This window comes from Nymphaea colorata, chromosome 6, assembly GCF_008831285.2.
Source record: "Nymphaea colorata isolate Beijing-Zhang1983 chromosome 6, ASM883128v2, whole genome shotgun sequence".
In the NCBI taxonomy this organism is placed as follows: domain Eukaryota; kingdom Viridiplantae; phylum Streptophyta; class Magnoliopsida; order Nymphaeales; family Nymphaeaceae; genus Nymphaea; species Nymphaea colorata.
The window spans coordinates 18,134,572-18,148,100 of NC_045143.1; the positions used below are offsets into that span (position 1 = coordinate 18,134,572).

The 13,529-nt window shown below is 38.7% G+C and overlaps 1 protein-coding gene and 1 long non-coding RNA gene across 3 annotated transcripts; both read right to left on the minus strand.

The window, feature by feature from the left end:
• Positions 1 to 2,271: 2,271 nt before the first annotated feature.
• LOC126410189 (uncharacterized) lies at positions 2,272 to 2,862 on the minus strand. Its single transcript, XR_007573733.1, has 3 exons — positions 2,829 to 2,862; positions 2,704 to 2,753; positions 2,272 to 2,516 (listed from the first exon to the last, which is right to left on the minus strand). It is a non-coding gene; the product is annotated as an uncharacterized LOC126410189 (long non-coding RNA).
• Positions 2,863 to 6,868: 4,006 nt separating this feature from the next.
• Positions 6,869 to 10,378, minus strand: LOC116256419 (ETHYLENE INSENSITIVE 3-like 3 protein). Of its 2 annotated transcripts, none has more exons than XM_031632782.2 (3): positions 10,079 to 10,378; positions 7,489 to 9,545; positions 6,869 to 7,395 (listed from the first exon to the last, which is right to left on the minus strand). In XM_031632782.2, the coding sequence occupies exon 2, from the start codon at positions 9,344 to 9,346 to the stop codon at positions 7,490 to 7,492; it is 1,857 nt and encodes a 618-aa protein (XP_031488642.1). In that variant the 5' UTR covers positions 9,347 to 9,545; positions 10,079 to 10,378; the 3' UTR covers positions 6,869 to 7,395; position 7,489. The 2 variants fall into 2 exon arrangements, with proteins under 2 accessions (XP_031488642.1, XP_049934444.1); XM_050078487.1 differs by having other exon boundaries at positions 6,869 to 7,409.
• Between the last annotated feature and the right edge of the window lie 3,151 nt (positions 10,379 to 13,529).

The following is a 13,529-nucleotide window of genomic DNA, read 5'->3' on the forward strand; positions in this document are numbered from 1 at the left end:
CCACAAGTACGAACAGGTCTCATAATCTTAGCAAGCTCGGTTTTGCTTTGTAGGTAAATTCATTTCTTTTTTTTTTTAGCTCTTTCTTTCTCTCTTACATTAATATCTTATCCATACAAATTTGTAATTTTCTTAATTAAACTTATCTGAAGGTATGGAAGTACCTTGAAGAGGTCGGAGCCCTCTCTCCTGGGTTCAAGACTGCTTCATGACTTGGATATGAAATCAGACAACCATCAACTAGAGTATTACATCCACCATTTATAGCCTATTCGAGTAACACCCATGAAAATCGAACTAATAGCCAGCTGGCCAGTCAATCCAACCAATCATCTGAGTTTATCAAAGAATCTAAAGTATTACTGACTTTCATCGGAAATTTCATGGCTCCACCACCTAGTGTTTATGGTGATTGAGTTGCGTGCGCACCTCTCTTTATGCAACAAGTACCCACCAAAAGATGGTGGGGGTATTTTTAAAATTTTTATAAAGGGATATTTTAGATTTTTTTCCTTCATCACAAGCCTTTTTACCATGAAGGTATTTTGGTCATTATACACACTCATCTGCACAATTTTTAGTGCACAATGGTGTCCACATAACCAGCTTTGGTGTTTATGGACTTCCAACTTTTTGCATAAGTTGAAGTATGTATGCATTGAATTATAGCACCGAGGTACCAAGAAATGAAAGTTCACCAGCCAATGACTAAGCATCTAAACTAAAGTCCTGTTTTGCTCGTGCAGTAGCTAAACTGAGTTGTCATTGTCTACAAATTGGTGTTTGACCCAGGCCAAGCCCATATTAAACCTAGTAGGATCTGGGTTTGATGGGAAAGGGGCTAGGGCTCGACTACCATTCGAATATGTAATGTACATCCCAAATTAGGCCTATATATTAACCGAGTTGAGCTTGAGCTCAGTCAGCTCAACTGGACTCGTCCTCATATTAGCTCGAGTTGAAGTGCAGAAGGTCAGCTTAAAATCAAGCTGAATAGACCAGTCCCAACTTAAGTTCGACTTATTTAAGCTCGTTATTTGACTTGTTTTCGTTCCTTAGTTTTCGATTTGAAAGTTACAAAAAAAAAAAAGAGGAGAGATAACTTCTATTAAAAGAGCTTATTTGAGTTTATAGTTGAGTCGAGTAAGCTTAACTTTTTAGTTAAGCTCCAACTTGACTCACTTACAAACTAATCAAGTTTGAGTTAAGATTAACTAAGGAAGGTAGAGTATCGAGGTCAAGTTAGCTCGACTTGTTGTACAACCCTATCCCGAGTTAGCATATTAAAGAACTCGTGCTAGCTAGGGTTTGGTATGTGGGATTTCCTGTTAAAATGTGTGATTTCAACAAAAAAAAAAAAAGATCAGAGTAGCACTGATGATCTCAAACAATCAGTATTTTTTGTGATCATGGAATCTTTGACATGTTCTGGGTTCCAAATCTACTCTTGTACATTGACGATTGCTTTCGAAATTCAAATCTAGTATAGCCATAACGAATCGCTATGTTCAATAGTTTGGGTCCTAATTCTCTTCCTCCACCTCTAACGTATGTAAGTTTGGAGTCAACCGCAAGTGTTCTGTGTGAACTTTATGCAGGCATCCTTCACATGTTCACTGTTTAGGCAGAGGTTTATCAGAATGATCACCCTGAATCGGCCAAACTGATTCCTTCGGGTGGCTGATTCAAGAGTGCAACCTTTCCGTCGGTTTTTAATATCTGCAAACATTAGAAGTTTTTGTCGTTCATTAATTCTTTTAGGATTTTCATTTCTTTTTTCAGAAAGAACGATTTTGTAAATATTTTTTTCCAGAGTTCAGCTGAATCAGCAAAACTTAAGATCATGAATCCATTTCATAAAACCACTTTTACAACATTAACGGAAAGCAACACTCGTGGGAATAAAATATTTTTACAACACTGGGTTTAAATGGTTTTAATTGATCAGATTTCACCATGCACATGGGGTCCGGTTTGGATCAATTTTTGGTACGAGTTGTATGGAACCGCTTGGATCATGCAATGCAGAACCCTTGAGGTACTCAAATTGATCGGATCAAACTCGGCCTCTCTCTCTCTCTCACACACACACAAAGACACAGAGACCATGAATCTCAAGGTATGCAGTTTATTAAGAATGTGAAGCATGGTATACAGCCAATATAAATTAGCTAGAACAGAATGTCCATACAAGACCAGAGAAGGCCCGAGATATGAAACATATGCTAAGAAGAAGAAGAAGAAGAAGAAGAAAAGAAAGCACTAGTTTGAGGGTTAATCTCCGGAAAAGCTGAGGACATATAGGTCAGTACGTGTTTTACTTTCCAGGACGGAGGAACAGGGGAGGAGGGAGGCAGCAGGGGGTCGTCTTCCTAAGGGAGGGGGCGCCCAAAGGGTGACCTGTTATGGTGAAGAGGGTCCGACCCAGTGGGCACCTGCCTCTCCGACCAAGCGATCTCCATGCACGATGGCCCTCTGTTGGCCGAGAAGCAGGAGGATGGCCGAACCACCGCTCTCTTAATGCAAAAATAGAAGGAATCACGTTAACGAGTGCTGATATTCACTTTCCATGAACAAAAGACGAGCAGAAGAAGATCAGAAGCTCATTAGATTTCCTTCGTTTCATAAAATTTCCTCGACGAACTTCACTAACACCCGAGCGCCGAAGGAGAGAAAACGAGAGAGAGAGAGAAAGTGATGTACCTGCTGTATGTTCACCCGATTATCTTTCATGTCTGTGGGCAGCAAACCTGCTGGAAAATGGGATGAAATGGTGTCGGTCTTCATCTAGAAAGAAATAAAGAAGAGAGAGAGAGAGAGAGAGAGACCTTGACCGGTATGAGAGATGGGTGCCTGGACAAGAGCGGCAACCATGCTTGACGGCGGGGACAGGAAGACCATGGCCGCCCATATCGCCGTGAAGGCGGAAAACCACACCGGAAAAATGATTCCCCTCTCCATCCCCAAACTCTCTCTCTCTCTCTCTCTCTTTGCACACAAGCGAACGGAAACCACACTAGAAATTTTAGGGTGCAAAGATTTCATTATATATGCATTAGATATTTATATATATAAACATTATGATGATAAACCTTTTATGAAAAATAAGATTAATATATATGATGATAAACCTTTTATGAAAAACAAGATTAATGTATAATATTCTGTTATAACTTATGTATTATTATTATTTAAGCTATCTTCTTATTTTTTATATATTTAATTTATTGATTTTAGTTATTATTTATTGTAACGGTGCATCATGGATATATAGCTGTCTCCGTGAACACATGCAGCGTAACGCTGCACGCTCTCCCTACGTTTCCCGCAGGACAGACGCGGCCCGTAAACGTACCTTTCCAAACTGCCCCTCCAACTACTCGGAATTGGCGACAGGACTCGGGCGTTCTAAGCGGGATATTTAGGGGTAGTTTAGTCTTTAAGAAAAGGCACGTGCGTCATATAACTGGGTAAGGGGCTGGCTCGCACGCGCGAGATTTTCGCCACGCGGGACGATTTGGAGGCACGGCGTCTCATCCAATTACCATGTTAGCCTTACGGTGCCGTTGCAACATGGACTTGATATTTGGGATCGTTTCGTTATCTTACCTGCGCCTTCTTTTACCTTAAGCCAACACGTAAGGTCGTTTTTGTAAATGCAACATTGTGAGGGACAGGCGGAGTGGTCCAAATTTGATCCCATTAAACCAATCTGCCGGTAGGAATGTCATCGATATATTCTTAATCGTATCGGTTTTTTTAGATATTTATATATTCTGGTTTGAATTTTAATACAGAAAACTCATATTTTAATCTGAATCTGAAATCGGTTTTTACAATTTGAATCTGATTTTTATACTTATATATGAATTTAAATCAGAATTCTGAACCCGATTTTACCAATTTTCAAACTTTAATAACATTAAATACAAGATATTTGTGTAAAAATGAATAATCTGAATCTGATCAGATATTTATGTAGATCTGAATCTGAATCCGATCAGATGTCATTTATGAATCTGATTTTTTAATAAAAATATTAAAATTTTTTTTAATATCTGATTTTTTTGAATCGAATCAGTCGAATATCCAATTAAAATCGGTTATGTTATATTGACATCCGTGTCTGTTGGTGTCTTTGATAACAAGTCATAGTTCTAATTAAACAAAACAGGTAAAAAAGAACATGGTAATTAATGCCATTAAAAATAGTCAAAGAGTCTCGTTTTTCTAATATATATATAGAAGAGATAGGAAAAAGTAAAATAAAATTTGGCAAGTGCTGAACAGTTATATGTTAAATGGTAAAGAACAGTCCTTGATATTTTCAAATTAATGGTTGAGAGAAAAACATAAAAAATAATTAATGAAGCATTTTCATAATTTAACAATTTTTTTTCTCTTTCTCTTAATCACTTATCTAAAAAAGTATAGGACTGAAATGGCTCCTTCTCCATTTAATATCTATTTTTCTAGCACCTACCATTCTCTCTCTCTCTCTCTCTCTATATATATATATATATATAAATATATATATATATATATATATATATATATATATGTGTGTGTGTGTGTGTGTAGATATACTAGTGCTACTATTTGAAATAACTGAAAAACAAGTCTTCCACTACTGCATGCCACACAAGAGTTAGTTTGTTATTGATTGGCAATAAAGGCTGCTGGGGGGATAGTCTTCCTTTCTATTTATTAAAAAAGAAAATGATATGTACATCAAAAAAACTCTAATACATCTTGTGAGAAAACTGGCATATCAGACCTGGGTGCCCCTTACATGTTAGAGCGCTATGTGTTGGCTAAATCCTAACAAGAAAGCAAAAAGCTCTAGCCACTATCAAATCTACGGCCCTCTCCTTTATATGCATATAAGAAATTTACCAATCTTAATGGTCGCAGAGAACTGTTAAAGTGTAAGGTGACTCTTCTCCTTCAACACATGCCATCTGTCTAGGATTGGTCGGCAACCCTCAATACCTGCTTTTAGTTTTCGTTTTCATCCCATATGATTAGTTACAGCTCCATACAATCTGTTCTCACCACCACATTGCGCCTACGAATGCTCTTGAAACATACTACTTGAATGATGTCCTTGTGGCTTTGAACATTTCTGATCGGTGCTTCACGCTTGGCATAAGATAACTAAAGGCCTCAAAGACTTTATGTTGGGATTTCTCCTCCTTCGACTTCACTGACGAAAAAAACATCTGTTGGCCCATTCTCCAGACCCGTTTGAAAACTGAAGCCGCCGAAGGCTCTGTCATCCAGTCACGCACAATTTGGTTCCTGCTTCACCATAGTTTCCAACAAACTATTGGGAGAATCGCATGCCAAACAACTATGGTCCTACCAAAACTTTCTCTCCGCTATTCTCCAGACTTGGTTAGTGAGCTCACAACCAACAAAACCATGATGGTTGTCCTCCTCGGCCTTGTGGCACAGGAAGTACATGTTGGCAACTGAGATTCTATTCTTTTGGAGACGATCAGAGGTTAACAATCTGTGATGGCTGGCTAAGAAAGACGTCCAACGACCTGTTGCCGGAAATAATAAACCCATAAAATCCTTTGATTTTCGAGCACATTACACCAACATGAAGAACACAATAGTTTTACATGGCACAACATAAATTTTAAGCATTTTAAAATAACTAGTTGTGACGTCACACGTTAGTGAAAGCAATATGAATTATGAAGCAATTGAATGCATAAGTCCATCACAAAAGTCAACCGACTCGCCTAATTCTCTCGGAGAAGGCTAATTTGGATGCCTGAACCTTGGACTCCGTGGCACTTGCCCACACCAGTCCTACAGATTTTTAATCACAGATCATGTTACGTTCATTGGACTCTGACCCATTGCCATCTCCCAACATGCATACCATCTACATGCTGGTCTGACCATTCCACCCATTTTTAACTTGTTTTTCACAGATCCACCGGTTTTGGTAGATGCAATGAGCATTAGGCCAAATGTTTGCAGGGATCTTAATGGTACAGTGTTTACCTTTCTCCGCTTTGAAAATCCTAATCAAACATTCGACTTTTATAGGTCTCTATCCCCTCAAAATTTTGATATTTTGCATCCATATATGAGGCTAGATTTTAAAACTTCGCTGATGGTGTGTTCGAGGGCGCAGATTGTGACAGGTGGGTGTGCTCCCACCATGGTATACTTTCGCTTTAAAACCGGCTGAAGAAAGTGCGGGACTACTTGCATTTGATTGCCTTCTGAAACCAATGATAAACTTTGCTCCAGGTAAAGGCTATTCCAGCAATCAAACGCACCCTAAAAACATCCACATCGAGAAGACACACAATATGAACCACTATATGTGAAGTGAAATATGCCACTTATAGTAGCCTTTCCTTTCCGTGCCTCTTTTCTTTTGAATCAAGGAGGGGCTCACAAGTTCTCTCTCCTTTTTACAAGTAGAACACACTGGCAAATACACCAAATATCTTTGAAGCTTCATGAACCTGACGCTTTTTGAATGAGAGTTGAGAGAGCCGACCATTGTTTCAGAGGCACATTCCTCGTGAAGAGCATGTTCACGCCTTCTCTATGTATGTTAAGAGTCATTTGTTCTCATGCTTTCCATTTGATGTTACTCTAATCACCTGGAACTCATTCCTGACATGTAGATACATCACTCGATAAAAAAAAATCACCTGAACATATTGACAACCAGATAGGAGTTTACCTATTCACAGGGAACTAGATTTACAAATAATAAGCAATACAGGGGAACAAAAAAGGCCAGGATGATCGAATTATTTTGGATCTCTCAGAACAACAGAATGAACTATTCTTTCTGTATGGACATAAATGTAGCTAAATATGGAAGATAAAATGAAGATGAAAAAGGACAACCTTATCAATAAGGGCAAAACAAATGCAGCGTGAACCTTAATAGCAATTACCTTGAATGAAGAATTAGCCATAGGTAACCATGACTCCAACAATTTGTCAAAAAAATAGTGACTCCCACCTGGAACAGAGGAGTCTGTACTGAATTAGAACAATCTAGTTTTGTACAGTCTTTACATCAAAGGGCAGCAAAGCAATTTGCACCAAGACCAGAGAACCATCTACATCCGTCCTGCCAAACTCATTGCACCATTACATGGATTAGATGGTTTGACTCTGCTGGCTTTCTGAATTAGTGAACAATAAGATTTCCCTGCAATCTATAATCCCACATAGACACACCCAACTGCACCCAGCCTGAGATAATTGGTAAGATGGTTTTACTCTGCTGGCCTTCTGAATTAGTGAACAATAAGATTTCTCTGCAATCTATAATCCCACATGGACACACCCAACTGCACCCAGGCTCAGATAATTGGTCAATGCACGTGAAGATTGTAATGGTATCTCCTACAAAAAATCAGCTAAGAAACATGAATAAGAACTGAATAACACAACAAAGAAGAACTAAACACAAAAACTCATTTACAAATGTCAACTCACTTTATGCTCCAAAGTACTGAATGAAGTCATCATCGAGTGAAAAATCAAGATCAGCTGCATCAAGTGAACCAGATCCTTCAGCCCCAAAGTCGAATGGGCTACTGAAACCATAATCCAGCGACAAGCCACCAAGGGGAGAACCAAATCGACTTTCAGCAAGTTTATCAGGTACATTGTGGAGGACATGAGAATCCTTAACTAAATGATGCACATCCGTAGAAGCCTCATTTTGACTTCCATCTAGTGTCAAAACATTAGCAAAAACTGGACTCTCATCGTGCATTTCCATAACATCCTGCCTGACCTCACCATTGATTCCAACAATATCAGGATGTTCACAACCATGAGGGTACTCATACCTCCTGGAGGAACTATATGGATCAAATGAACGTTTAGATTGCACGGACCTGTCCTTGGCTCCAGCATATAGCAAGGGATGGCCATCAACAAACATGCTGTGAGCAACTGCATTTTCAGAATACCCAGAACCATTCTGCATCCTTGGTTCTGTGGACAGATGAGGATCTCCTCCTTCCTGGGACCTTGGTGCTAAGTTAGAGCTAACATCATGCTCAGGGACGGGTACATGAAACTCTTCATTCTCAAGACTTGCACGGTTCATGTCAGGAATGGGGTTTTCTGGTTCCTCTTGGACATCACCACTCCAAACAACTATCGCTAATTGCTCAGCTGGTTGAGAAGCCTTGCGTGCCCTCTTTCTTCTTGGTCCATCAGAGGAACTCTTGTCATGCGATTTTTCATTTGCCATTTCCTGCCTGGAGCTTTGTTTATCATTCGAGTTTCCATTTTGGACACAAGTATCATCATCTGCTCGAGAGTTTCTTCCATCATCCTTGGAAGATGCAGAACATGGTCCATCTTCACAGACGTCCACATCATAATCACTGTTGCTACACATGGAACCTTCTTGTCTTTCCCTGTTACCACTAGCCGGTGTACCCGTCAAACCAGAAGTTCCGTTCTCGACACATAGTGGCTTAGTGAGCAATTCTTCTCTGCTCAAAACTGCCAACCAAATTGAACTCTCTCTTGCAGTCATCTTGTCTTGCAGACACTTCGACTGCCGGACATGCCTCTTGATTTTTGCAATGTCAGGAGACATATGCTTGATCACAGCAGTTAGGACTCCCACTTTCCACACTTTCTTTAGATCGTGCGGTTTCTTATATGGTGGCGGTTGATTGATTGGGAGTCCGGACTGTATCCACCAGTCTTCGTTTCCTGTAGGCCACCAAGGTGGGGGAATACCCTTCTCCAATGGAAACTTCCTCTGGGGTGGATCACAATGCTGCATCAGTGACGACAACAAGGAACCCAAGGTTGTATCTTGGAGATCCTGGAGACTGTGAAAAACACCCTTACCATCACCATTTTTAGCTGCGAGATTGTCAGCTTCATATTTCGCTATTGCAGCAGGTCCATTTTTATCAAACCTTACCTTCTCTTTCCACCATGCTCTTATGTTATCAGAAGCACCGCTGACAGGCTTCCCCTTGTCTGGAATGATTCCATACACAAAGCCTCTAACTTTGCACACTTCCATTAGCTTCAACATATACTTGAGTATACCATCTTGGGCTCGGGACATCTTTTTCCGTGTTGCCTGATCAGAGGTTTGTTTGTACTTGGACTTTTCAGCCTGAGTGACTGCACTACTTTTCTGCCTATCTTTGATCCTCTTAAGCTTGATCCTGTCCTTCCACATCCGCCTCTCCAATTCATCTGGCTCAATTTCCTCGTCACTCACCTCATTCTCCGGTAAGTTATTCCTCATGTCCTCAATATCAATATCATAGTTTTCTCCTAATCCCGTGGCAACTAAAGCAAGCTGCTCCATCTAAAAATACAATTCTACAAACAACAACCTCCAAAACACGATTATAGGTTTGATCATCTATCAATACCGCGAACTATTCTATATGTTCTCTAAACTATGGTCAATCTGCTCAAACTCAACCTAGCTATTCCCCATCTGGAAAAATCTACCAATGAAGCCCCCGGATCTTCCTGGCTTGGGATATGCAGTCAACAGATACCTATGAAAAGTTCATAAACCATCAACACGTATAGAAGTTCAAGCAAACAAAAGATGCAACGAGAACGTCAAGTAACCAACACACAGTTATACACATCCCGTTCCCCAACAAAACATACTCAATCTCTAAAAAGCCAATTAACTCCAGAAAGGGAGGGGGAAAAGACAAAAAACATCACGACGCAAGCAACAAAGGGATGAAAGGGGAGCAAGAAATTGGGAAAACCAACATTACCCTCTTCAATAACATGGACTCTCACAATCCCAATCAACCTATCAATTCATATCTCACGAAATCAAGCAGAGGCATCCATTCTCCTTAGACAAACACACCCAACAATTAAAAAGCAACAAATGAACACAAATTTTCCACCAAATCTTCTGCTAAAACAGTAGTCATACGGGCATCCCTCAACCAATCCAGCAACTAAGCCACTCAAACAAAAATTGGAACATAAGCAAGCATTCCACTCAAATACAATAGCATCGAAACAGAAAATAGAACTTCCGGAAACCAAGAAGAGTAACACGTACCGATTTCCTCTGGCTTTCTATCATCATACGTCTTCATCAACCACGAGAATTCTTCAATTCCGTAACCAAACAAGCACGGAAACTCTCACCGCCCCCGCGCGCGAGAACGATCGATTGAAAAAGACAAACAGATGTGGGGAAAGCCTTCTCAGAACACGGAGGATTCCTCTTGACCTTTTTCCCCGATCGCTCTGTGCCCTATTTAGACGAAGGATTCTGCCTCACCGCACAACTCGGGCACGTCTTCTCTCGCAAATTGATACATAGAATACTCGTTCCAGTTCGTCCCTCACCTCCCCTCTCCCCTCACCCTCGTCCTTCGCATCTCCCCTTTATAGTGGCGCTCCATTTTACCCTACCGGGACCTTGATTCCATCAATTGACAAAGCAGTACCCCAAAGTTTTGTTCATTCCCGTATCCCGATGTTCATGAATCGTCTGCAATTACTCTTCATCTTAGCTGTCCTTAACAAAATTTAAAAAGGAAATTGACGGACACGCTGAGATCAAGCTGGCTCCCGTAAATGGAAGCCAATCAACGGACGCCCACTATGAATTTCTTAAATTTAATTTAATACTAACTCTCTCACTAGGTGAAACCGGTTCTTCTTTTTTTCAAAATCCTTTTTTAATTCGTATCCTAGAGTTGAACAAACTCTCACCCGCTTACACCAAAAGATGCATCCTGCTATGTTTGATTGATGGTTAGGAATTTTAATTCAAAAATAAGAATTTCAAAATCATAATTTTTATTCAAACTGTAATAGAATCAAAATCCCAAGTTTTTGTTTATTAACTCCGAAAGCAAAATACCATGTTTGTCTAATAATCTTAGTTTGTTAAAAAAGTGAGCATTTTGATTTTAAAATTCGATGGTTTTCGATATATCTAACTCTTTCAACTTGAAAGTCGAACATCAAGCTTCACTAGCAAACACCGTTGAAAAGATCGAACCACATTGTTAGTAATGATAGGACTATAATTCTTCAGATCCACGCCGGTTTATTATAGTCGGTTTAGTTGTTTGTTTTGATGAGAGTTCGACCACTGGTTGAAGTGAACACAGAACACGTAAACCGGAAAGGAATTTGGCATCTCTTGTCCCGCCGGCCGCCACCAGAGCAAACTGGAGATACGCATAACCTGCTCGACTCAACTTATAAGTTGCTCGGCTCGAGCTTGAGTCTAGCAGTAAAAAAGGTCCACTCGAGTTTGACTCGATAGATTGAGTCCAAGCTCGAGCTGGAGTCATTTAAGCTCACTTACTAACTACACATTTCACTTGATCTATTCTATTTCCATGGTTTTTATTGGAAATTGCAAAAAAAAAAAAAAAAAAAAACTAGACTGAATGGACATAATCGAGTTTAACCAAGTTGAATTCATGTAATGAAAATCAACTTATTTATAAAACCAAGTTTTTAGTTAAGCTCGAGCTTGACTTCGTTTATAGAAAATTTGAGCTTAACTAAAAAAAGTTTGTCTTGAACTCGAGTTGGCTCGACTAATTGTACAGCCCTATCCTCACTCCTGCGAGTATGAGCAGTTGATAAGCAGATTAAGGTTCATGGTGGCTCCATGAACAAGTTAGGGTTGATGGCGTAGATACACATCATCTGTGTCCAAGTACCCTTGATTATGAAACAAGCAGAAGTTTTTTTAGGTCAATGATAATAAGGAAAGGCCTAGGTGGAGAACTGTGACCACTCGAGCTAGATGCACATTAGGGCGCATATTCCATCTGTTGAAACAAGCCTCTCAACTTTTGGCATACAAAAAAAAGTAAAAAATAACACACCGGTAGCCATTCTAGTGCGACATTGGATTAGTTCAATGAGCCAATTGCAACGTTTATAATAAATTAATGATTTTGTTATTCAAGTAGTGGCCATATAAAAACTTGTTTGGTGTTCCAGTTTTCTCTGTGCATCTTTAGACTTACCCGCCCTTTTCTTCTGCAACTTTCTTCAATATCTCTCTATCTCCTTTCTTTTAAATGTCTCTTTCCTTGCTCTCTCTCCGTTTTTTGTTTTTTCAAAGAATTATATCTTCCTCTCTCTCTTTCTCTCTCTTCCAATAAGTGTGTGCATGCATGTGTGTGCAACTTGAGACTAAACAGCCATTTTCTTTTCCAACTTTTTTAATCATTCTCTCTCCCTTTTCTTTTAAATCTCTCTCTCTCTCTCTCTATATATATATATATATATATATATATTGCATTGTATGACAGATTGCACTCTTACAAATTCAGCTTGTACTTTGAATTTGGGTGTTTTCTATTTTATGATCTTTGATATTTTGTGCATGTTATATGACTGAATATATGAAAAATGGCTACACGAATAATGCAGATGAACTGAATATTTAAACAACTAAATATGAGTTCCCTAAAACTCTTGAGGCATAAGCATTATAATATACGAGAAATATGAATGTAACTCTAGAATAGATTATTCAATGAAAATAATAGAGCATTTTATAACTTGTCACATATAAATTAATATTTAAAATTAAACTGTTCTCTGTCACTTACCTTTCTAACATGTGCTTGATATGTGACAACCCAAGGTTTGCCGATCATTTTAACCTTTAAGTGTTTGCGTTGCTCGTCAAATCATGAAAGAAGAAGAAAAATACGTTAAATAAGCATGTATGATTCGCTATTGCTTTATCTTTAACTTTTTATTTTAATTACTATTTATTTTCACACGTAAATTTTGTTTGAAACATCCACCTTTCACCTCCGAAGGTCCAAGACGTACGAACCGCTTATCAAAGTTTAGTTCGCAAATTTCCTTGAATTTAGGGAATTTGTTGTTAAGAAATTCAAAGTTTTTTTTTTGTTCTTGGTTTTTGAAAAATTTCAATGATTTTTTTTTTTTAATAACCTTCAAACATAGCCAGCCAGAACTTATAATCACATTCTAAGTTAATTAAAAGTCACATTGTACGCTTCTATTTTCACAAACACGAACAAGTGGACAAATTCATGCTTTAGGTCCCGACATTTAGAACATTACGGAATCATTCGTTTTGAAACCTCACAAAGGCTGTTATCGTCTTCAATCCGTTTGGTTACAGTCGACTTCCGAGTTGCAAAAATCCAACCAAATCTATTAGAATATTTTTTTTTTATATCTGTTCAGAATTATTATTGGTTTGTAAAAAATGACAACGTTGGATGGCTTAAAATAAAATGCTTTTCACATCCCAGGGAAGCAAGATTCAACGGTCAATCCTCATTAAAACCAACCACGGCCGAGCTAAAATTTTCTCTTGTTAGGATATATATATATATATATATATATATATATATATATATATATATATATATATATATATATATATATATATATATATATAGTATGATGCGGCAACAATTTACAGTGACTTTGTCGAAAATTTATGATCCTTATACAATGCATCTAAGTCTGTTTAATCATACCTATCT